We start from the raw sequence: 26,719 nt of genomic DNA, 5'->3' as shown, positions 1-26,719 counted from the left end.
AGCATGAATTTGGAACATAAAATGTAAGAATATTACTGGCTAGCACACATTAATGTTGGTTATTGCTCTGATCAAAACCAGGTTCCTAGATAAAGGAAAGTTCATTGAGGGCAGTACAAGTTATGTCATACTTTGCAATAGTTACACAGAAGAGAATGCCACATTTGAAGTCTTCATTTTGCTGCGAAGACCAGTTTGATGAATGAACACCACATTGCGCCTGATACTGTCTATTAATGGCTCATGAACCTTTGCTTACCTTCTCCGTATACAAATTTATGACATTCATTTGGCTAAAGTCTAGGTAAGGGGCACTGCTAGTCGTGGCCGTCTACTGCTGGAAGATTGGCAATGCATCAGTTTCACCAAGCCAGTGGGATGATATTTTCATGTGACCAGTGAGAGGTAGGAAAAGAGGCAGTGAATTTCTAGCACCCCCCAAGACCCACCCAGCCCCCATCTTACAGGATGATGAGGATTGTAAGAACTGTTTCTACAGCTATCTAAATTGTGTTCTTGTCAAAGTGCATCAGGCAGATAAACTCTTATAACATGATGATCTACTGCTATAGTGGGAAAAGAGAATCAGTTGAGAATATAAAAGAGTAAGCTTTCATTGTCAAGGCAACTTCAATAAAATTCTTCTGGTTACGTGACAGCATTCTATGTGATGAAACTACTGATTTCTTGCCTACTGCATCAGGGTGAGCCTTACGGAGGCTGCATGCAATATTAGACAAGATGTTGGTAGTCTTATGACTTAATATTTGGTCACACAACCAGAAGAATTTAATCGAAAAAAAAGAAAAAAAAATGAGTAGGAAACATCTGTGCCACAGAATTACTGCTTCTTGGTCTTTTGCTGGCCAAAGACCTCTTTATCACTAGCATCAATTTCCATTTACCTGTATGTTTCAAGACTGCATGGATCCATCCATGTTCCAAAAACTGATGTTTTACCTTACTACGCAATAAAAAAGTTATCATCACAGAGATTGAATGGAACAGTGATGATTGTTTGGCAGGCATCAGGCTTCTTATCACTCATCTCAAGTTTTCTGTCCATCAAAAGTGTCTTACCCATTTCATCAACCCCTGTGTTTGCAGTGGGCATGTAATATTAAGAAACAAATAAAGAGTATTAAGATCAAATGCTTGTAAGCTGCACTGTTCATATAGGCTATAATGCTAATTGTGGCTACTTTGAAAGAAAAAAGAAGTGTTCACACAGTGAAAACTTCCATCAACTACAAACCATTTCTGATAGCCTTTATTTCATTTTTTATTTTTCTCCCCTGTGTTTGTATTGTTGGTGACATATGGGTGGAAGTAATTTCACTTGAAAATCACAGTTAATACTATTACTTCTGTTCTAGGACACAAATTCAGAAACAGTGGAATATGTAGTCTCTGCTAGTGATAATGTGGAATCTAATCTAAGAGAGACTACAGATGCTTCCTGCAGTAACAGTAATTCTCGGCCTGCTGATATAACAGCAAAAAATGATGATGCTAGTGAAGTTTATTATTCACATATTTACAATTGCATTGTGAGTGATACCTACCCAGAAGACTATTCTGAGAGCTACTACACAGCACTGAAGAAGAGAGCTAGGAATTATTGTGTGAGTAAGGACTGTATTCCTGAACTGCATGCATGTTGGATCTTTATAAGTTCTAGTCAGTTTAGTTGTTCATCAAAACCTTAATAACTTTTGAGTAATGTTAGTGCTTCTAAGGTAGGTGTTATGATTGTAGTTACTGAAGCAAAGCACTCATAGGTTTTAAGAATTATTTCTGCCTTGTAAGTTGTAGTGTACTTTGACATTTGATGCTAGTGTGTCAAACTTTATGAGGTGGCTGTGGTATGTGGGAACATCCAACACATTCTATTCCCTCCAGTATCACACGATTCATGAGTATGGTGTATTGTAAATGTGTGATTGGTATTGTATATTATGGTAGTTTTAACTCATGCGGAAGGAAGATTTAGACTTTGACATCCCATTGACTATGAAGTCATTTAGAGATGCAGCTTGAAGCTGGGGGTGGGGAAGGAAGGGGAAGAAAATTGGGCATGTCCTTTACAAAGGAACCATCCTAGCATTTGTTTGGAGCTATTTATGGAAGTCATGGAAAGCGTAAATCTTTTTGGTTGGCCAATAATTTTAACCATGTCCTCCTGAATGCAAGTCCAGTGTTGTAAGCATGGTGCCACATTACTTGGTTTCAACTCTTCCATCAGTGGACATGGTAACCATGTCACGTTGGTAGCTGTTCTCTAAAAGTCACAGAAATAGCTGATGGAAAAATAATAAATTTTTCCTTTGACTGCTAGAGGCGCACTATCTTCTTGCCACACTGAGGTGCTGTGGCCTGCAGTGTAATCTGACTACCTGCTCTAAGTGCCTGTTCCTTGAGCTGCCGCTGGGGCCAGAGCGGCCTGCTCTGCCTCACCCGCCCTGTGCTGAATATTTCTGGAGTGACTGGGACTCCAGGTGAAGCACTGTGCCCTCTCAAGGCTGATACAGAATAAATGCTCTCACTACAGAGTTTTCTCAGATGAATTACTGCAGAAGCTAACTAAATTGTTAAAACTGTTTTCCATCACTAAGAATTATATCTTGCTTGTAGTTTTTTTACATGATTTTTGTAGCTTATGCTGAAAGCGACGTGATTTGTTAGATTTACCTCAATAGTTTATTGTTCTTTCTTGCATAACCATTTATAACATCTGAATTTCTCTATGGGTTCCTCACTGTACTAACTCAAGAACGAATAAAATAATCCACAGATAACAGTACATTGTTTTTGTTGTTCGAAATATTGTATTATGTCATTTATAGGAGAAAGCGACATACATATCTTCATTCATATCGCACTGCAACATCAGAATTTACTGTGAGCAATGGCAAGAACAATTATACTTCACTTCGTTAAATTAATTTTGTAATGTGTTTGGAAATTTTACATGGCCTACTATTTATTTCTGAGAATACAACAAACTGAGTTGTTCATCTGCTGTCAGATTCTTTACCTGTTATAGGTACACTGTGTAATGTGTTCCATCCAGGCTTAGAGATGCAGCTGTCCATTGCAGATGGTAATCAGTGCTGTTATAATTTGGAATCGCTGGAAATGACTGACTGTCTGCCACAAATACTTTTTTCCTGTGCCATACTTTAATCATTGCACATAAGTACTCAACAGATATTCCAACATTTGAAAGCTGTGAAATATCTCTCTTTTCTAAATTTAGGAGTTCCTTTTACACTTTGTGAAGATATTTTCCATCCTTCTTTTTGATTGGGATTTGAGCCAGCACTGGTGAAGTTAAAAATATATTTTATCTTGTTTTTTACTTTTTATATGTTTTTTTCATTTTCAAAGTTTTTTTTCTGGTAGCATTGTTGTATTTGTTGTGTACTGTGACTAGTAATTTGTTTTTTGTGTGGTAATTTTCAAAACAAGGTACGACACACACTGGTACCTTGCAAGTTTTATATTCGTACATGCTTTTTTGATGCACTTTCTGTTTCCAGCAAACAAAGCATCTATGCGTTAGCACATTTTTCTTAGAATGCTCACTTGTTACAATGTGTGAAAAATGCCTTCTGACAAACTGTAGAGGATTATTATCGGAAAGCCTTCTGCTGCTAGCTTTTCAGTGCTCTGATGCATAAATTTGTGTAAGTTCCCTTACCAGTGACAGGTTAAACACTGCTGTCAACATTTCATGATGTGTTAGTGACCTGTGTAGGACATGAGTGTTTAAAACACACAGATCAAGAACGTGAAAAACGAACTTCTTATAGCACTTCATTGTTTTTCATATACATCTGACAGATGCTAAGCAGCCTATCATTACCGTCATCTGCTCCCACATTTGAGTCATAGTCTACCATTTTTTGTGATTTCTTTCATTTTCTCTCCAGTATTCTCTCTCCAGTATTTCTCTTTTGCGTATCAACCCTTTCTGTGGTGCTACTAGTGGGCAACATCCACACTTCCTTTTGTGACCACTTTATAGCAAGCATTGTAGTAGTGCACATAAATTGAATATCTCCTTGTTTCAGTTTCTTCTGAAATTTTGGCAAGTTGCCTGTTCTTACAGACAGTACTGCCTGCATTTGTCCCATGATTGTGAAGCCAGGAAAATAAATCTGGGCTTGAGTACCAATTAGTGAGGTAGAGGACATGTTCACATTCTAAACAGGGCTTTATAGTGTAGCCACTATGTTACCACTTTTCCCCAAATTGTGGAACTCGTTTTCTGTTGATGCCCCTGTATAAATCTAAGACATAGCCAGTCTTACACTCACAGAACACAAATGTTTTTATTCTGAGTCTACTCTGTTTTGATGGAATGAATTGTCTGCAAGATAAGCATCCTTTGAATAACAACAAACTTTCATCAATGCAGAGTTTCTGATGTGGATTAAATGCACAATGGAAAGATGTACGAACTTTATCGACAATGTTCCTAATTTTTAATAATCTGTCTCCTCCAGTATTGGCAGAGCTGTTACTGAAATGTAACATTCTCATAAGAACAAAAAGCTGTCTTTTGACATCAGTTCACTAAAAATTGGAGTATTTAGGAGAACCATCTCTGGTTCAGGATTAGCTAATTTTCGGTTTTTTCACGCGATGCATGAGGAGACAAACAGCTATGAAACAATACATTTCTTCATATCCAGTATCTTTCCACACTGATATTCCAGAATGCAATGATTCTGGAGTTTCTCCTTGGTGAATAAATAAAACCGATTTGTTTTGTCGGCTATACAGGGTGTCTCACTTAACTCTGCCACCTCAGATATCCCTGGAACGACAATAGATATTCAAAAACGGTTTTCACCAACATGAACGTATGGCAGGGGCTTAGGAAACCAAATACTGTGCGAAATTTTAAAATGTAAACAAATGATATTTTCAACACAAAATTGTTTTTTTTTTTTTTTTTAACTTACACCCCCTATTATTTTGTATGCAATCAATAGCATGAAAAATCACAAAAATAATGCCATTGGTTGCATCGCAATGCGTCAGTTACATCCCGAGAAATTGCGAAGTGAAGTTGATGCTTGGAATAAATGAAACGCACAGCTAATGCACGTCCTGAGACTCAAGTGTGCACCTTATGCTGCCTGTGTCAGGGGCTCTCACAATGGGAAGGTATGCACAATACACAAAAATAAACAAGTAACACGTCCAATGCAAAGTTACATTTTTTAAATTGTAAATGTGTGTTTATTCTAGCAAAATGACAACTAGAGCTACAATTAGAGATGACACACTTGAATTCACTTTGCTAAACACATTTACTAGTGCCCTGTCACACGCAGAAACTGTATTGTTGTTCATTACATCCAGCATAGGAAATACACCCACATCTTGGCCAATGAAAGTGTGTCAAGTCAACATATGTTCAAAGTGCCCTCCATTTGCGTCAATACACGTTTGCAGATGGGTAACGAGAGAGTGTTGCACAGATTGTAGAGTTTCTACAGATATTTCTGCACACGCCGCAGTAATATGATGTTGCATATCCTCTGCTGTTGTTGAGGGTTCTTGATACACTCTGTCTCTCACTGCACCCCACAGAAAGAAGTCCAATGGGGTCAAGCTGGGGAGCCATGCTGGCCATTGCACAGTATCTCCCTGCCCCATGCACCTATTTGGAACGTCTCTGGCAACTTTGGCATTGTGTGCGGGACACCCATCATATTAGAACCACATCGATAGACGAGTTTCCAATCGTAGATCCTCCATGAGGAGTGCTTGTGTGTGTTGAAGAAATGATGGATTCACTGTCCATTCAATGTTCCATGGTAAAAATAGGGATCTACAATACAGTTAGTAATGATACCACACCAAACATTGACACTCCACTATCATTGATGAGCAACTTGGCGAATCCAACGGGGATTCTGCACGAACCAGTAGTGCATGTTCCGCAGATTCACATTATTTGTAAATGAAGCCTCATCCGTAAACAACGTATTGCTTAGGAATACTGGATTACCTTGCAACTGCTAAAGTGCAAAATGACAGAATGAATTCAGGATTCAAAGCATTCCCATACAGTTCTTGGTGCAGTGAGATATGGAACAGATGAAACTGATGCCCATGCAATATTCTGCACGCACTACTGTGGCTTATACCTACACCTCATGCAATTTCTCGTACACCCACCTGAGGATTGTGCGCTATGGTAGCCAGAACGGCAATTTCGTTTCCATTGCCAGTCGCTGGCATTGTACGTCGACATTTTGTGGGAGCCCAGCTTCCTATTTCCGTGAGTGTCTTGCAGATGTTGCCAGTGGTTCAACTTGATGGACACCGCCGATCTGGGTAGCGTTCAGCATACATTGTCAAAGCTGTAGTTGCATTTCTGTAACATTCGCCATAAATTAAAACAATATCTAGTTTTTCTTCATTACTGAAGGCTGGCATATCGACTAGATGAAGACAATTGTAACAAGCTACAAGAAAACAGGTTTTAATGTGGCAACATATGTGAATTATGTTACAGTATGAGAGCAGTTCAGCAGACCAGATTAGGAGACACTTGTACACTGAAGGTGTACCACGTGCCGTGGTGATACTGGTATGTTAATGGCAGGATACAGGTATCAGTGCAGGCAACCCCTGCTCTGAACACAGTACTGCATGTGATGCAGTATGTCATAAACTGTGACACGGTTGCGGTAGCCACATATTTCAGAATGTATGATGTTTAGAAATGTGAAGCCAAGTGTGTTACCACTAATTGTACCTCTAGCTGTCATTTCGCAACAATAAACATTATACGCAAGACATCTATCATTCTGATACCGCATTATTTGACACACACAGGTGTACCAGTTCAAGTAAGGTACAGCTCAAAAAGGGGCTAAACTATCACCCTTTTGGAGTGCCATCAATGAAATACAGGCCAATGATGTGTTGTCATACAATACCACACCATACATTAACACTCCACTGACATAGTACATCAATCACGTCACAGTTAACGGCAGCGTGATGTGCACACTTGAGTCTCAGGACTTGCGGTAGCTGTGCGCTCCATTTATTTCAAGCATCAACTTAGCTTCATAATTTCTTGGGATGTAATTGACATATTGCGATGCAACCAATGTCATTATTTTTGTGATTTTTTTTATGCTATTGATTGCATATGAAATAATAGGGAGTGTCCATTTAAAAATACTCAAATTTATGTTGAAAATAGTATGTGTTTACATTTTAAAATTTTGCACAGTATTTGGTTTCCTAAGTCCCTGCTGTACACTCATGCTTGTGAAAACCGTTTGTGAATATCTATTGTTGTGCCAGAGATATTTGAGGTGGCAGAGTTAGAGACTCCCAAAAAAATAACATGAAAACTGACAGAATGCTTGGCTCATTCTCTTTTTTACACATGTCCCGATAATGTATCATCAAATGTGTGTGATCAACTGGGTGAAAATCATTTTCTTTCCAGTCAAATTTATCTCTTAAGACGTGATTTCTTCATAGGCATTTCACCATCACTTTCTGCATCTTCAGATTTAGATCAGCCAACATCTCTTGTTGAAAAACGAGACTACATTGACACCCCTGCTGGCTTGGACAGTTTATGACTACAGTTTCCCGATTCTGTGGAAGAGCTATCAATTTCCTCAAGATCAAGTAGTTCATCCTCATTGTCGCTCCTCATAAGAATCTCCATGATTTCTTCCTCAATGCACCCATGACATCTTGCCATTTTCTTTGTAAAATACAGGACCCAAAGAACACTGAAGTAAATTCCACTGAACAGTGAACTGTATTGCAAAGCCTAGGCTCACAACAGACAAAGAATTGGACAACAAGCTATCATCCAGAAAAGTGAAAAGCTACTGAGGCACAGGGCGGGAGGTCCGCTGTGTGAGTTATCTCGTCATCAGCACTCATATAGCACTCAGGGGCCAGCAAATGGGTGCGACTTAACTTGTCAGCAGTGTCCAGGGGAAAACTGGTGGCCAGCAGGCAGTATGACAAGTAAACTCGTCAACAACAGTCATATGATTCAAAATAATGCTTTGCAATAACACTACTCCAGCATTTTTAACTACACTGTTTTGAGTTATACTGTGCTCTCATTTTCCTTTTTAAGATTATGATGAGATGCAACAGAATTTAATTAATTTTAAATATGGAAACTCCAGTCACCCATTAACGGTTTTAAAATTTCATTGTCAGTAATATTATGACATTATGTGTCCTCCACCAGACTGAATTGAGGGAGCAACAGAAGTAGATAGAGAGGAAGAAGGTATTGGATGGACTAGATGTGGATTGAGGGGAAAGAGCAATAAGCAGTCTGTTGGTTATGTTATAACCTTACACTTTTCTTACCATTTGTGGCATGTCTCTGTGTGTACTGAAATCAGAGTTCCATGAGAACTAAAATCTCATCTAATTTGCGAGAGATATAGTGAAAACTTCACGTAGTTTATAAATTTGTGATTTAACCTTTGGATGTACATTATAGAAAAAGGAAGCAAATAGTTTGAATTGAGGTCATTAGTTAGTTGTATACATGCTAAACAGTGCAACACATTTTGTCTGCTTTGCATCTGTCTTCTAATTGATAAATGGTGTGTCACTATCCATAATTATTTCAGAAACTAGGTTTACTCAAAATTTCAGACACTAATCACAGTTCCTGGTCATTAACACAAGTGCCGATAATGGTTTTCAACAACAGTGAAGTAATTAGAGGCATATATGAGCAACTTTAGAATGTTGTACCTTTTCTGAACTTGAACTTGTTACAGCGTAATGTCTAAGCATTCAATGTGCATTATATAATGGAGCTATTTATATATGTCACTCAACAGAATATTGTGTATGCTCTCTTCCTTATGAATTAACTCATCTTTCTCAGTCACACACTGTCCTTACAAATCTTGTTACAAAGAAGAGGCTTCAGGGATGGGGAATGAACAGAAGCAGCCCATTCTGGTTTCTTGTGTAAAGTGCTGACATCAAATTATGATCAGTGCAACTGTATTTAGACTGTTAGCTATGAAAATTACTCCTGTATTACTGTACATAAAATAGCATTTTTGAACGAAAAAAACCTCTGTTCTTGCTCTTATACTACATTGCTCAATCAAAGCCTTTATGTGACTTAGCATAGACCACTATCAACTGTCAGCCAAAGAAAGCATTCCAGTATATATGGCAGTCAGTACCACAAGCATTCAGTCAATTTCAGATCACTCCAGTTTCTTGCAGGGATATCACTCTTACAAGTGAACTTCTCATGGGATTGATTATATTTCAAGCAAAATTTTGAAAGGTTGTTGTTCTGAGGTAACTACTATACTCAGTCGTGCATATATTTTACAAAGTATCTTTCCAGACTAAGTACTCCATTGTTAGACCACCCTATTAAGAAAGGTGGTAGGACAGATACTAAGTAATCTGTTACAGTATAACAACCTTCTCAAAAGTTTTGTAAAAGATAATATACAAGCGTGATTCAAATGAAAAACTTAAAAGTGGTATAATATTTTTAATTGTAACAGTGAACAAGAAACCTACATGTCATAGTATGTTCGTAGTTCACCACTTCCGAAGTGCGTAGATACCACAATGAAAGAATTCTTTTAGTCGTGCACCACGGTTTTCACCTCTTCATCTCCTGCCTCCTATTGCTTCTTTGCCAGCACCGAACAGATAAAGTCACTAGGCGCAAGATCTGGTGAATGAGGACGATGTACCAAACATTCATATTACTTTTCTGAATAATCAAAACTGTCTTACTGGCTGTATGCAGTCGGGTGTTGTCATGCTACAGCAATATTCCTGAAATAAGAAGACCCCACTGTTTACTCCTCATTGCAGAATGAAGCTGATTTTTCAGCATCTCTAAATAAGAAGTACTGGTTAGTGTCAAACCCCTATCTTTGTAGTGCGCCAAAGTTACACCATTTGCATCCCTGAAGAGAATGAGGATGATTTTTTCAGCAGACTGTGCATTATTTTTTTTGTTTTGACAATGAGCTGTGGTACCATTCTCTGCTTGACCTTTTTGTTTCTGGTTGGTGGTAGTGAGCACACAAGCAAACGAGGCAAAAGTTTTTCACAGGCATCAATGCCTTTCAATTTGACAGTCAGTTGATGTGTCACCCATCTTGCAGACACTTTTTTGAAGTGCAGTACATTGTGATCAATATTCTGCACTGAACCAGTACTTATCTTCAAACTTTTGACAATGTCATTAAGAGTTATGCATCTGTTCTCCTTTACCAGGTCCTCTAGTAATACAATGTTCTCATCTGTCACTACGTGGTGATCCTGCCCCGGTCTTGGGTCATCCGCTACAGAAGTTACACTGCTTTTAAACTTCCTACACCACTCATACACTTGAAGAGAATGACCATTACATTTCCAGCAGACAGTTGAGCATTTATTTTAGCGATGAGCTGTGGCACCGTTCCTTGATTGACCTTTTCGTTTCTGGTTGGTGATAGTCGACCAAAGTGGTGATAGTGAACCAAAGTCTCATCACCAATTTATTGCTGTTGGTGCCTGGGTAAAAAGCTTGAAATGTAAACATTCAGTAAGACGACAAAAAATCATCAAATTCATCAGCGAATGTAATGTTATGGCTTTGGAGAAATGTTGGAAGCAGAAATAAGTTTGTGTACAAGAAGACACTTAGTGTCAAATTCCAATGTTGCTTACATAATTAACACTGACTAGACAGGATGCCAGCATATAATAGGTTACTGGATTGCTGGGGTGTAATGACCATTTTGGTGAAAAACCTCAATCTCTCCAAAACTAGCCACTATTATACAGCACAGCACTGTTTCACTGTTTCAGGGAGACTGTTACCTCATATATTTTTATGTATGCAGGAGCTTGCCATTAAATTTGGTCCTCTGCGTGCTGGCACTGTAAAGAAATTAGAAGGAAACTATAAGAATGTTTTTGTTAATTGCTCGAAGTCAGGAAAACTAACAAAAGAGCTTTATGCTAAGTTTTTGGTAACAATATTAAAGTCATACATTGTGTTGGTGGGTCTGACGGGTGGCCAAGCAGATTTGACATTGTGTCATGAGATGTTTATCAATGTGAAAGATGAAGTAACGTGTACTATGAAGATCATTCCACCCAAATGTGCACCTCTTTTCAACTCTGTGATGCATATTTCCATCACAAAGGGAAAAATCAAATTAAAAGACTACTAAGTGCCCATGAATTCCAAAAACAACAGTGAGAATTTTTGAGAAGAGAACATGCAATTAAAGTACATTCAGTAATGCAGCATCAATTCAGTACTCTTGTTTTCACCCCAATGATTTGATATGCTTGGTATAATTCAAAATTGACAGAGGGAAGACCTTCATTTAAACACTTCAACAAAAAATGTTGTCCATTGAGGAATATTTTGGAAAATGTTCTTGTTTGAAAAATGCTTTCACAAAATGTGCATGGTTTGAACAGTATTTAAATTTTAAATATTTCTGATCAGTACTCTAAAAAAGTAATATACCCTCTAATAATAAACAAAAAGCTGATAATTTCTAGAATTTTCATAAAATTTTCTTTCATTCAGTACTTCACGCAGTTATGGAAATTAACTTTTAAATATGTAGATGAATTAAATTAAAGTAATTTTAATTAAGTTAAATATATTAATGAGTGTGCCTGACCACTTCATCACATCACTAACTTGATAGTTACTAGGGAAAAAATCCCACACACTGCCCTTTAGAGAGCGTTTTACCTTTTCCTATGGCCCAGTCAGGTGAGACACTTATCTGTTTCTACTCACACAGTTTCAGTGAAATTGTTGAGCCCTGTCCCTTGCCCTTCCTTGTTAGTTATTTGTGTAATCTATATCTTGGGAGTATCTGGAGTTGAAAGCATGTCCATCTCAACTTTTTGCACCTTATTGTTCACGTATTTCAATGCTTCATATTTCCCCTGAAGCAATGTTCTCCTGGAATACATGATATATTCCAGTAATCCGAATTACTGACAGTGTTCTGTACAAGGACTTGAACCATGATCTTAACCTTATGCACTGAAGAGCAAAAGAAACTGGTACACCTGCGTGATATTGTGCAGGGCCTCCACGAGCATCCAGAAGTGCCGCAACACAACATAGCGTGGACTCGACTGCGGAAGGGAATTGACACTGTGAAACCTGCAGGGCTGCCCATAAATCTGTTGAGTGCAAGGGGGTGGAGATCTCTTCTGAACTGCACTTTCCAAGGCATCCCAGATATGCTCAATAATATTCATGTCTGGGAGATTAGTGGCCAGCGGAAGTGTTTAAACTCAGAAGAGTGTTCCCGGAGCCAATCTGTAACAATTCTGAAAGTGTAGGATGTTGCATTCTCCTGCTGGAATTGCCCAAGTCCATCGAAATCCACAATGGACATGAATGGACACAGGATGTCAAATTAAACTCCTTTCAGCCGTGAAGTTTCCAAACTTATTTTATTTGCCTACCAGCTTCAGCGATTTGCTACACCATCTTCGGGCCCCTGACCAACGAGTAGGAAGATTCCACCTTGGTTCTGATCAAAACAGGGGCCAGCAATTCTGTCTTGCTAGTGTCACTAGAGCAAGCAGAAATCTACAAATAGCAGTATTGCTGGCTCCTGTTTTGATCAGAATTGAGATGATATCTTCCTATACACTGGACAGGGGCCTGAATATGGCATAGTAAATCACTGAAACTGGTAGCCAAATAAAATAAGTTTGGAAACTAGATGGCTGAAAGGTGTTTAATTTGACATTCTGTATTGTACAGCTGAGTCCCGCCACCATCTCTGAGAAGATGGATGTACAGAGACTGAATGGATGGAGATGATCAGACAGGGTGCTTACGTGTGTGTCACCTATCAGAGTCATATCTAGACATATCAGAGCTCCCATATCACTCCAATTGCACATGCTCCACACCATTACAGAGCCTCCACCAGCTTGAACAGTCCCCTGCTGAAGTGCAAGGTCCATGGATTCATGAGGTTGTCTCCATACCCGTACACGGCCATCTGCTCGATACAATTTGAAATGATACTCATCAGACCAGGCAACATGTTTCCAGTCATAAACAGTCCAGTGGCGGTATTGATGGGCCCAGACGATGCGTAAAGCTTTGTGCAGTGTGCACATTGGGTTTTTTTTAGGCTAGGCAATAGTGCGAGGTGTCCTGATGAACACTCACCAGTCGACGTGCAGGCAGGGAAATCAGGACGCGCTCAGTGTAAAGACAATTCAGCTATCAAGATATTAGCAGTAAATTTTCAGAGTGTTCGGAATAAAGTTCCTGAATTTACTGCCCTCCAGGAAGCGTGTGGCGCGCAAATTATTCTCAGGACTGAGACCTGGCTGAACCCTGAGATAGGAAGTTCTGAAATATTTAGTGAGGGTTGAAACGTGTATCGGAAAGACAGATTAGACACCGTAGGAGGTGGTGTCTTCATTGCAGTTGACAAAAATATTGTGCCTACTGAGGTCCAAGTAGAGTGTGATTGTGAAGTTATCTGGACACGTTTAACAGGGCTAGGAGAAATAAAGTTAATTGTTGGGTGTTATTACCGGCCACCAGGTTCCACCGTGACAGTTCTAGAATCATTCAAAGGTAGTCTACACTGTATTGCAGAAGTACCCGGATCATGCTATATTAGTCGGAGGCGACTTCAACCTAGTATAGACTGGGATGTCTATTGATTCATTACAGGTGGTACAGACAAGCCGTCGTGTGAATTACTTTTGAACACATTAACCGAAAACTGTCTTGAGCAGCTAAATCGAAAGCCAACGCGTAATGGAAATATTTTAGATCTGGTAGCCACGAACAGACCAGACCTCATCGACGGTGTCAGCATCGAGACAGGAGTGATCATGATGATGTCATTACGACTGTGTTTACAAAAGTTAAAAAGTCGGTCAAGAAGGCTAGGAGAGTATTCTTACTAGAAAGAGCAGATAAGCAGTTGTTAGCATCTCACTTAGTAAATGAATTGACTTCATTTACTTCCGGTACAATGGACGTGGAAGAATTAAGGGCAAATTTTAAACACATTGTAAATCACGCATTGGAGAAGTATGTGCTGAAAAAGTGGGTTACGGACGGAAAAGACCCACTGTGGTTAAACAGCGCAATTCGGAGAATGATCAGGAAGCAAAGACAGTTGCACTCGCGGTACAAGAAAGATCGGGAGAATGAGGACAGGAAAAAGTTAGTAGAGATTCATGCTGCTGTAAAAAGAGCGATGCGTGAAGCATACAACCACTACCACCGTCATACCTTAGCAAAAGATCTTGCTGAAAACCCAAGGAAATTCTGGTCTTACGTAAAATCGGTAAGTCGATGGCTTCCATCCAGTCACTCACTTATCAGTCTGGCCTGGCAACGGAAGACAGCAAAACGAAAGCTGAATAAATTTAGCATTTGAGAAATCTTTCACGCAAGAGGATTGTACAAACATACCTCCGTTTGAGTCTTGTACAGATTCCCGTATGAAGGACATAGTGATAGACATCCCTGGGGTTGTGAAGCAGCTGAATGGTTTGAAAATAAATAAATTGCCAGGTCCTGATGGGATTACAATTCAGTTTTACAGAGAGTACTCTACTGCATTGGCTCCTTACTTAGCTTGCATTTATTGAGAATCTCTTGCCCAACGTAAAGTCCCAAGTGACTGGAAAAAAGCGTAGGTGACACCTGTATATAAGAAGGGTAGAAGGACGGATTCTCAAAATTACAGACCAATATTCTTAACATCGGTTTGTTGCAGGATTCTCGAACATATTCTCAGTTCAAATATAATGAATTTCCTTGAGACAGAGAAGTTGCTGTCCATGCATCAGCACGGCTGTAGAAAGCATTACTCCTGTGAAACGCAACTCGCCCTTTTTTCACATGATATCTTGCGAACCATGGATGAAGGGTATCAGACGGATGCCATATTCCTTGACTTCCAGAAAGCGTTTGACTCTGTGCTCCACTGCAGACTCCTAACTAAGGTATGAGCATATGGGTTTGGTTGCCAAATATGTGACTGGCTCGAAGACTTTTTAAGTCATAGAACCCAGTACGTTGTCCTCGATGGTGAGTGTTCATCGGAGGTGAGGGTATCATCTGGAGTGCCCCAGGGAAGCGTGGTAGGTCTGCTGTTGTTTTGTATCTACATAAACGATCTTTTGGATAGGGTGGATAGCAATGTGCGGCTGTTTACTAATGATGCTGTGGTGTATGGCAAGGTGTTGTTGTTGAGTGACCGTAGGAGGATACAAGATGACTTGGACAGGATTTGTGATTGGTGTAAAGAATGGTAGCTAACTGTAAATATAGATAAATGTAAATTAATGCAGATGAATAGGAAAAAGAATCCCGTAATGTTTGAATACTCCATTAGTGGTGTAGCGTTTGACACAGTCACGTTGTAACGCCGGAAATGCATATCCTCCTATTTCCATCTATTGCACTGCAAATTTTTTCCTTATTTTGTTACCTGAAGATATAACACTTCTGTGTCTTTGTATATTGTAATTGTTTTACTATTTGTATATATATGCATTTATGTCGATGTATAATTAGTTTGTTTTGTGAATGTTATTTGTATTTATACGCTGGGTCTGGCCTAGGGAAAACTATACTATCGAACAAATACATCGATAGGTCGTGTGGAGAACGAAAGTGTTTAGGATCTTTGCTAGTGTTAACTCTGCCGCGTGGAGCGCGGGCTGAGTGAGAGAGAGTCTGGCTGGAGTAGCGAGTGGAGCTGGTGTGTTGTGTGAAGCTCCTGCGAGTTGCTGCGCTTTCGGGGTTTGGCAGCATGTAATTGCACTCGACTTGCGATGATAGTTTCTGACATGGTGTCACGGACGGGAAGCATTAGCCGGCGCACATCAAGAGCCCGTTTCGTCTGGTGACCGTGTCGAGAAGAAGGCGCGCCAACATCCAGCTTCTGCAACAGCGACGGCCGACAATGAGTGACTGTCGCCACCTCCTCGATCGACGGCTTCAAACCTTCAATCAACCAACAAGGAAGACTGGAAGCACGTAAAGTTTTAGAACTGTATGGCAGACCTCAGCTTTTCAATCTTTTAAAATTGTTGCATCACAAAATTACAGCAACTTAGCATGAACCTTTGTTGCTCATTGTCCCAATTGCATTACCAAGCAGGGTCCCTTCCTTTTCCAGAATGAACCCGAGTGTCGTTCAAATTCAGACGCCAGCATTAAAGTACAGTCATTCCATTTCACTACTTTAATTTCAAAGTTCAGTTAAAGTATTCACAGCTGGCTACAATACTTAGATTACACAAGCACAAATTAAGAGTGCGAGTTTTGTTACAATAGTTTAGCTTACCTGTGACTGCAGCTCAGCTTGGTACGTACTAAATTTTACTATCGTTAATTGTTCAGAATCATTTAATTCAAGTTCAAAGTTTATTCTATTTCTAAATTGCGTAGATTCAAGTAGCTTTTGAAATGATTGTTGAGGTAGTCCAAGACTAACCGTATTTTACTGAATTTCGATGTGCTTCAGAAAGAAAGCTCACTATTAACTTCAGTCACTAAATTAACTTTCGATTTTCCGGTTTTATTAATTCTTTTGCTAAATTAAGTCAGAGTGTAGCGAAATTTATTACTTCTGACAAACTTTCAGTTTTCACACTACACTTGTCAACCTTCAGTTGCCACGCTTCTAGTGCTAATTATATGTGTAATAATCTTTCTTTTTCAGTTACTATAGTAATTGTCCTTAGGACTGGTGACCGTAATTTCCCCCAAATCTCAAATATCTAATTACCGCTAGTTGATTGTTAACGTAACGGCCGCACATTTACTTTCTTTATTAACTTTACCCCTTTTCAAAATTAATTTCCACCAGTTTCATTAGCATTTTTCCTTTCATTTAGATGTAACCCTTTCCTCCCTCTTTACCGACAAATTAACTTCAGTGACTATTGCTTTTCCCAAATTTATATTAGGTACACGCGGTTTAATTTTTCACTGTCATTAAGGTCGATAAGTGAGGGGGAGGTTACAACGTCGATTAAATATTTGGGCGTAACATTGCAGAGCAATATGAAGTGGGACAAGCATGTAATGGCAATTGTGGGGAAGGCGGATAGTTGTCTTCAGTTCATTGGTAGAATTTTGGGAAGATGTGGTTCATCTGTAAAGAAGACGCTTATAAAAACACTAATATGACCTATTCTTGAGTACTGCTCGAGTGTTTGGGATCCCTATCAGGTCGGATTGAGGGTGGACATAGAAGCAATTCTGAGGCGGGCTGCTAGATTTGTTACTGATAGGTTTGATCATCATGCGAATGCTACGGAAAGGCTTCAGGAACTCGAGTGGGAGTCTCTAGAAGAAAGGAGGCATTCTTTTCATGAATGGCTACTGAGGAAATTTAGAGAACCAGCATTTGAGGCTGACTGCAGTACAATTTTACTGCCGCCAACTTATATTTTGTGGAAAGACCACAAAGATAAGATAAGAGAGATTAGGGCTCATACAGAGGCATATAGGCAGTCATTTTTCCCTCGTCCTGTTTGGGAGTTAAATGGTTTGCCCGCTGATGCTTGTTGATGGCCCAGCATTGAGATCTGCAGGAATTTGCAGAAGGGTTGTGCTTCTGTCTTGTTAATGATTATCTTCAGTTGTCATTGGTCCCGTTCTTACATGATTGTTTTCCAGCTGCAGCGATGTTGGAGATTTGATGTTTTATCATGTTCCTGACATTCATGGTACACTCGTGAAATGGTCATACAAGAAAATTTCCACTTCATTGCTACCTCAGAGATGTTGTGTCCCATTGCTTGTGCCCCGACTATAACACCACACTCAAACTCACTTAAATCTTGATAACCTGCCATTGTAGCAGCAGTAACTGATCTAACAACTGCGCCAGACACTTGTTGTCTGATATAGCTGTTGCCAACCACAGCGCTGTATTCTTTTTTTTTTACATATCTGTGTATTTGAATATGCATGCCCATATCAGTTTCTTTGGCACTTCAGTGTATCTTAACTACTATATTAGCACTTTGATAATGCAGTACAAAATTTCAGTCTGACATAGCTGTCTTCTACTGTCGCAGCTTCCAAGAGGTTCTCCTACATACGCGGCTGGTCCCATGTAGTCCATGATAGACTAAGATTCTTGTTCATTCATTCATTCATTTGTTTATCATATTCCAGAGATCATACATTGAAAGAGGACGTTCAGAGATGTTGAACGATGCTAGGTATTTATTAACAAAAGACAAAGAGATCTAATAACTGAATCTGTTTACTGCATTATAACACAGTATCATTTTTTGTTAACACTGTGCATGCATCAGCTAAATGTAACCCAGTGATTTATTAGAAAAACTGCAACTTTAGAGAAAAGAGGTTGATTTCACAATTAAATTAAATAGCTGATGTATATCTTCTAATGATAGCCGAATATTTATTTAAATGCATTGGTATTTTTTAATGAATGTAGTTACACATGTCTGTAACATCAATACTGTTTATGAGACACAGCTGCTTCTCTTGCATTTTTACAAAGGACACTTCTACTTCCAATGTAGCTAACAGGAATTTTCAGTCCTTGTATGTAGAACATCAGATGATGTGCACACGGAGTGACTAATAATTTTTTTTTTTTTTAAGTTGTTCTCAAGTCACAGTGTCGTGTTGGATTATAAAGGTATCAGACACATTCAACTTGTGTACTGCTTTTCCTAACCATGAACTACTTATTTTAATCAGAATTTCAGTTGAAGTGCATATAGTTTATATATGAGCATCAACATGTACTATAAATGTATTTGTTCTGCTGTGTGTGTTTATTTACTTCTCTTAAATCTTAGTTCATTCTTGCTTTTGAATCAGTTGTAATTCATTCTCCTATACTTTTTCTGTCTTCAGCTGAGTACCTAAGTAATGTTTTTACCTTACACAAATATACAGTCTACCTGCCGTTTTACTTTTCATTCTTGCCAGTAACATAGGAAAATTCTTTCAGTTCTGCAAAGCTGACATTGAGTTTTCATTTCTAATTGCTGTTTGAACAGCCCTATCTTTCTTTGAATATAGGTTTTTTGCGTGATATATGCTGTGAAGTTTAACTTGGGGATGTTTTAGACAAATACTTACTTTTACCATTAAAACTGTATGTAGATTAGACTATTTGAAATCACGAATGTAAATTGTCAGTTTCTTGTAGTAATGGATTTTGTTTGTGTGTCTGTTAGGTTATCAATGGAACCTTATATTATAATCATAAACAACCCAGGGAAGTCATCGTCAAAAAGCACCACCAGCAGAAGATATTGCAGAATGCACACATAGAAAGTGAAACAGGTAATGATTTAAAATAAAAGCGGCTAAGACATTTTGTAGAAAATAAGTTGCTTTTTTGCAACTTTTGAGGATTATAGCTTTTATGTATTATTATTATTATTATTATTATTATTATTATTATTATTTTTCTTTCCTGTCTCAGACGTTATTTCTGGTTAAAAATGGGAAGTGACGCGGACCTTGATGAAGCGTGACTTCCTTTTAACTGTACGGTATAGCTGTATTGCGTTGATGTACTGGTGGATATTGTGTGGTATGACTCCTGTAGTTGATAGTATAACTGGTATGATGTCAACTTTACCCTGATGCCACATGTCCTTGACTTCCTCAGCCAGTTGGATGTATTTTTCAATTTTTTCTCCTGTTTTCTTCAGTATATTTGTTGTATTGGGTATGGATATTTCGATTAGTTGTGTTAATTTCTTCTTTTTATTGGTGAGTATGATGTCAGGTTTGTTATGTGGTGGTGTTTTATCTGTTATAATGGTTCTGTTCCAGTATAATTTGTATTCATCATTCTCCAGTACATTTTGTGGTGCATGCTTGTATGTGGGAACATGTTGTTTTATTAGTTTATGTTGTATGGCAAGATGTTAATGTATTATTTTTGCTACATTGTCATGTCTTCTGGGGTATTCTGTATTTGCTAGTATTGTACATCCACTTGTGATGTGATCTACTGTTTCTATTTGTTGTTTGCAAAGTCTGCATTTATCTGTTGTGGTATTGGGATCTTTAATAATACGCTTGCTGTAATATCTGGTGTTTATGGTTTGATCCTGTATTGCAATCATGAATCCTTCCGTCTCACTGTATATATTGCCTTTTTGTAGCCATGTGTTGGATGCGTCTTGATCGATGTGTGGCTGTGTTAGATGATATGGGTGCTTGCCATGTAGTGTTTTCTTTTTCCAATTTGCTTTCTTCATAGCTGTTGATGTTATGTGATCCAAAGGGTCGTAGAAGTGGTTATGAAATTGCAATGGTGTAGCCGATGTATTTATATGAGTGATTGCTTTGTGTATTTTGCTAGTTTCTGCTCGTTCTATAAAGAATTTTCTTAAATTGTCTACCTGTCCATAATGTAGGTTTTTTATGTCGATAAATTCCCTTCCTCCTTCCTTTGTGCTTAATGTGAATCTTTCTGTTGCTGAATGTATTTGATGTATTCTATATTTGTGGCATTGTGATCGTGTAAGTGTATTGAGTGCTTCTAGGTCTGTGTTGCTCCATTTCACTACTCCAAATGAGTAGGTCAATATTGGTATAGCATAGGTATTTATAGCTTTTGTACTGTTTCTTGCTGTCAATTCTGTTTTCAGTATTTTTGTTAGTCTTTGTCTATATTTTTCTTTTAGTTCTTCTTTAATACTTGTATTATCTATTCCTATTTTTGTCTGTATCCTAGATATTTATAGGCATCTGTTTTTTCCATCGCTTCTATGCAGTCGCTGTGGTTATCCAATGTGTAATCTTCTTGTTTAGTGTGTTTTCCCTTGACTATGCTATTTTTCTTACATTTGTCTGTTCCAAAAGCCATATTTATATCATTGCTGAATACTTCTGATATCTTCAGTAATTGGCTGAGTTGTTGATTTGTTGCTGCCAGTAGTTTTAGATCATCCATGTATAGCAAATGTGTGATTTTGTGTTGGTATGTTCCAGTAATATTGTATCCATAATTTGTATTATTTAGCATGTTGGATAGTGGGTTCAGAGCAAGGCAGAACCAGAAAGGACTTAATGAGTCTCCTTGGTATATTCCACACTTAATCTGTATTGGCTGTGATGTGATATTATTTGAATTTATTTGTATATTAAGTGTGGTTTTCCTATTTTTCATTACTATGTTTAGGAACTGTATCAATTTAGGATCGACTTTGTATATTTCCAATATCTGTAGTAACCATGAGTGGGGTACACTATCAAAAGCCTTTCAGTAATCAATGTATGCGTAGTGGAGTGACCTTTGTTTAGTTTTAGCTTGATATGTCACCTCTGCATCTATTATCAGTTGCTCTTTATATCCTCGTGCTCCTTTGCAACAGCCTTTTTGTTCTTCATTTATAATTTTGTTCTGTGTTGTATGTGTCGTTAATTTCTGTGTAATGACTGAAGTTAATATTTTGTATATGGGGCGATATTTTGCTGGGTTTGCTGTGTCTGCTTGATCTTTAGGTTTCAGATAAGTTATTCCATTTGTGAGTGTATCAGGGACTGTATATGGGTCTGCAATGTAACTGTTAAATAATTTAGTTAGATGTGAATGTGTTGAGGTGAACTACTTTAGCCAGAAATTTGCTATTTTATCTTTTCCAGGGGCTTTCCAATTGTGCGTAGAATTAATTGCTCAGGTGACTTCATGTTGCAAAATTATCATTTCAGGCATTTGTGGTATCATCTTGTATATGTCTGTTTCTGCTTGTATCCACCGTGCATGCCTGTTATGTTGTACTGGGTTTGACCATATGTTGCTGCAGAAGTGTTCCATGTCTGTTATGTTTGGTGTGTTGTCTATTTTAATGTGTGTGTTATCTATTGTCTGATAAAATTTCTTTTGGTTTGTGTTGAATGTTTGGTTTTGTTTCCTTCTATTTTCACTTTTTTTGTATCTTCTAAGTCGTTTGGCGAATGCTTGTAATTTCTACTTCTTTTCATCTAATTGCTCTATCGCTTCTTGTTGTGAGATTGTACCTAACCATTTTCGTTTTTTGTCTGATATTTCATTTCTTATAAATTGTGTTAGCTGTCTGATGTCTTTTCTCAGTTTTTCTATTCTGATCTGTAACCTGTGTTGCCATGCTGGTTTTGTGGGTTTCTTCTGTGTGTTGGTTGGCTCTGATCTCTGCCTAGTGTGTATATTTAGTGTAATGAGTGCTCCTATATAAACCAGTAGTTGTGACTCTTCCATAGTTGTATTTTCATTTATTTTGTTGTGTATGATTGTGTTGATAGTTGTTATTGTTGTTTCGACTTGTGGGTTATTTGGTGGTCTATGCAAGAATGGTCTAATGTCTGTATTTGTGTCTGTATTCTATATATGTTAGCTGAAATTTTTCTTCTATGTCTAACATGTGTGTCACTTCATGTTCTATTTGCGCTTGTTCTGGTGGCCGTCTTAAGATTTCGTTTTCCTCTGATTGTTTAATTGATGTGTGTTGTTCTTTGTTTGTTTGCTCTGGGATGTTTGAGTCAATTACTGTATTTTCTTCTTCTTCTGATTGCACATTATTTTGTTCCAGTATTTGTTGTACTTGTTGTTTGATGTTTTCTAATTCTGACTGGGGTATCCTGTTATTTTTTTATTATTACACAGATCTGATCAGCTAGTCGTTGTTCTGTTAAAAATTTTAATTCTGGGTATGTGTTAATAAATTTTGTGTGTACTTGTGATCTGTATCCAGCTGTGTTGGTTCCTAAGTTTGTTGCTTAGTAATAACAGAACATGAGGTGTAGGTTAACTTCATCTGACCATCTCATCCTCTGTCTTTGTTTTCCTTCTAGAGTGGTTGCAGGAAGCATATCCTGCAAAACACCTCTATTTGGATTTAAATCATTTTCTGTGTGGCTAACAGTGTCGTTATCATTGTGGACGGGCATAGGGTTCAAGCATCATCCCCGGCCATGACAGCGCTTGTCCGAGGCTTTATTAGTTCTGTCCTGAACCAACTAATCACACTAAAAGGGGGGTTAGCCCTATTAGTGATTTGTTCTTTTCGTCGCCTTTTACAACTGGCAGAACATTATTATTATTATTATTATTATTATTTAAACTTCCTGGCAGATTAAAACTGTGTGCTGGACCAAGACTCGAACTCAGGACCTTTGCCTTTTGCGGGCAAGTGCTCTACCAACTGAGCTACCCAAGCACAACTCGCGCCCCGTCCTCACAGCTTCAATTCTGCCAGTATCTCGTCTCCTACCTTCCAAAATTTCATTCTGGAAGCATCCCCCAGGCTGTGGTTAAGCCATGTCTCCGCAATATCCTTTCTTCCAGGAGTGCTAGTTGTGCAAGGTTCGCAGGAGAGCTTCTGTGAAGTTTGGTGGGTAGGAGACGAGATACTGGCAGAATTGAAGCTGTGAGGATGGGGCGTGAGTTGTGCTTGGGTAGCGCAGTTGGTAGAGCACTTGCCCGTGAAAGGCAGAGGTCCCGATTTCAAGTCTTGATCCGGCACACAGTTTTAATCTGCCAAGAAGTTTCATATCAGCACTCACTCCGCTTCAGAGTGAAAATTTCATTCTGATTATTATTATTATTATTATTATTATTATTATTATTATTATTACTCTCGTATAATACCCAGTTTCTTGATTTGTTTGAAAATATTTGTTCACAGTGTATCTTTGTATGTCTATGAGAGCCATGTAATCTTCTCCTAGTTGGATATGAAGAACTGTGTGAAACTACACACAGAGTGAAGAAACTTCCTGCGTTTGATTAAAACACGCTTTGTACCAAAATGTCTGGCATTTGATATTTGGCTTATAACAAATACATGCATGGTGTTGTCTGTATAGATGGCTCTTGGTCATCAACACAGCTTATGACTTGTATCAATATTTGTGGTTACCGTTTGGCATGGCCAGCTCCCTGGTGATTTTTCAGCGGCTTCTCGAGCAACTCATGAGGTGTGGCTGTGCCAGCTATCTTGATGATATTGTGGTCTCCGGCTCCTCCACTGCTGAACATCTTGACAACTTACAAATGCTCTTTTTGGTGTTACAGGCCACCAGGTTAAAATGCAATTTGGAAAAGTGCCACTTCTTTCAGTCTTCTATTGTTTATCTTGGGTTCAGGATCTCTACTGCTGATATCAAACCTCTTTGTTAGAATGTCTCTGGTATTATGGCTCTTCTGCGCCATACATCAGTCAAGGAACTCCAGGTATTTTTTAGGTAACATTGCTTATCATCATTTGTTTTTGCTGGGTGCAGCGTCGGCTTCACAACCATTACATGCCTTGCTGCATAAGGAAACATGTTTTCACTGGTCGCAGGCATGTGAAACGGGGTTTTCCAAACTTAAGTCTACATTACAATCTGCATGTACACCAACCTATGCGGCCATCGTCCTGTTTCCAGCCAGGGGTGGCTGCTTGGGCATGTGGGTTTGGTCGTCGCCCAAAATGTTTCCCGCTGTCATCCCCGATTCTGCAGCTGCTCGCTCTGCAACGTCCACAAGGAAGAGGGCCTCTGTGAACATCATTTCAACCAGATGCACCTGTGTGTGGATGACTGGACAACCCTGGCCAGGACACCAACATCACCATGGCAGTCTGCATTGCTCGATGGATCGCCTGATGCAGCTGGGTCCCTGCAATGACATATGAGGGTCCCCCATCACTGGTGGTTGAACCTGGTGCAGCTTCTCCAATAGCGCTACCAATGCCAATGCAGCTGCCATTCATGTCGGAGCTGTCTCCTCCATCTCAGCCACCAATTGCGGGTACACCATCACCACCAGGCCCTGGATATGATGTGGACATGGAACTTGGGCTGACGTCACCCATCCTACTTTACATGTTGACACGGGATGGCGGACTGTGAAACTTTTCATCCAAATGCCCCAGTATCAGCAAGTCATCTCAGTCAGAGCCTCGCGGAGGAAGACGCCATGGATATCTCACGAATCCGAGCTGTTGCCAAAGGGACGAAGAATGAAGTAATGCGCACATACTTGAAGGCTGTGTGCATTAGTAATGTGTCATCATCCACAAAAGAGCAATACTGTGAACTACCAATAGAGCCCACCACAGGCGAGGGCCTATTTAAACCCTGCCACACTATGCTTGCACTCAGTTATTGTTTTACTGCTTGTAAGCATTTGCTTATTTTATGTGTTCAGTGTATGTAATGGTGATTGGTATACATGCTACAGTCTAATAAAGTCATACTAACATTCTTGGTTGTGTTGTGTGTCCAAGTTGCAACAAAATACTTTTCGGCTCACAAAATATTGGCTTGGATTGATGTGTTACCCCCCAAAAAATGATACTGTGTGACATTATGGAATGATGTGCTTTATCAGTTCTGTAGTATGCTCCTCCCAATTGAATTTATTAGCAATCATTGTACACGGTGAAAAGTTCTGAAACGCATATAGCTTTAGTGACAAAAAAATTTGCCAGGATTTGTTCATTAATTTCCATGACAGTTTCACCAAACACTATTTCTGAAATTGTACTTTATTTGCTTTTTATTCCAATGTTTGTATCGCCTGCAAACAAAACAGACTTGGTATCTGGTTGTGTTGCTGATTAAAAGTCATTAGTATGCACAATAAAAAGTAAGTGCCCTAAGGTGGAACTTTGGGTGACACCAAATATAACTAATTCCCAGTTGGATTACAACTCATAGTTTAATATTGGTCTTCTTCCTATTTACACCCATTGTTTCCTGTCAGAACTTGAACTGTTCTGCAACATCTTCCGTTACAACAAAATATTTTTCTTCTTCCTCTTCTTTTCCTGGCCATATTCCATATCTTCACAAGTCCAGCATGCTAATCTGGTTTTGGCACTGTTAGTAGCAGAGGGGACCAGATGCTGCTCCTGTCATCACATCCCCCCCCCCCTCCCCCGGGACAGAATTTGTGCACCCTATCTATCTTTATCTAGTGTTATCCCATTTGAAATAGTGAGATCGTTTCCAAATGTTTGTAAATTGTGAGACAGCACGTTGGTACTACATTGTGGGAAACTGTCTAAAAATAACGTCCAGGCTGGCTGGCACACCAGCCCTGATTGATAATCTGACAGGTGGATTCAGCCATGGACCGGCATGCCTACCCAAATCCCTGAAGCGATGTGCTAACAAGTGTGGCTATTTGGGCAGGTTGCACCACAGTATTCTCATTTACTCAAAAATATATTGTTATTTTTACAGCAAAACACCTCTGACAGTACATAGAATATATTAATAGCTTGTAATTTACTGTCCAATGAATTATGTGTACCATTTAGAAATTCAACCTCTGACTCTGACAACACTTTATTTGTAGTCAGATGTGTGGCAGTGTGCCCACGCAATCGGCCACCACAGTATTTGTATCTGGCAGCAGCAGCGACTGGTTGAAGCAAGCATTCATCTGCAGCCACTGCCTGGTTGGCAAACATGAACGCATTGTGACAGTTTCGCCTTATTTGTTTCTTCGTTTGTTTTCCTAGGTGTCAACATACTGCGTTGCTACACTGGCTGAAAAATGGGTTGTGGAAGTACAACGCTGACTACTTTGAATGATGTAGCCGACAGGTGCACGTTTGTGTTTCACAGTACTTTACTTTCACTGTTTACAACCTCCCAATAATACACAGTTATATATGGTCAGTACACTATTGTTTAAAC

The 26,719-nt window shown here is 39.0% G+C and overlaps 1 protein-coding gene across 4 annotated transcripts in view; it reads left to right on the top strand.

The window, feature by feature from the left end:
- LOC126190886 (uncharacterized) overlaps positions 1-26,719 on the top strand; it is a 170,850-nt gene that overhangs the window by 16,468 nt on the left and 127,663 nt on the right. For 3 of the 4 annotated variants that reach the window (XM_049931496.1, XM_049931494.1, XM_049931493.1), the window contains exons 4-5: positions 1,377-1,625; positions 19,267-19,375. In XM_049931496.1, the coding sequence (XP_049787453.1) occupies positions 1,377-1,625; positions 19,267-19,375 (358 nt within the window). The remainder of the gene's footprint in view (positions 1-1,376; positions 1,626-19,266; positions 19,376-26,719) is intronic. The other variant, XM_049931495.1, reaches the window with a different exon arrangement.

Source organism: Schistocerca cancellata, chromosome 6 (assembly GCF_023864275.1).
Source record: "Schistocerca cancellata isolate TAMUIC-IGC-003103 chromosome 6, iqSchCanc2.1, whole genome shotgun sequence".
NCBI classification, from domain to species: domain Eukaryota; kingdom Metazoa; phylum Arthropoda; class Insecta; order Orthoptera; family Acrididae; genus Schistocerca; species Schistocerca cancellata.
The sequence above is the reverse complement of the archived record's forward strand: the minus strand, read 5'-3'. Positions and strand labels throughout refer to the sequence as shown.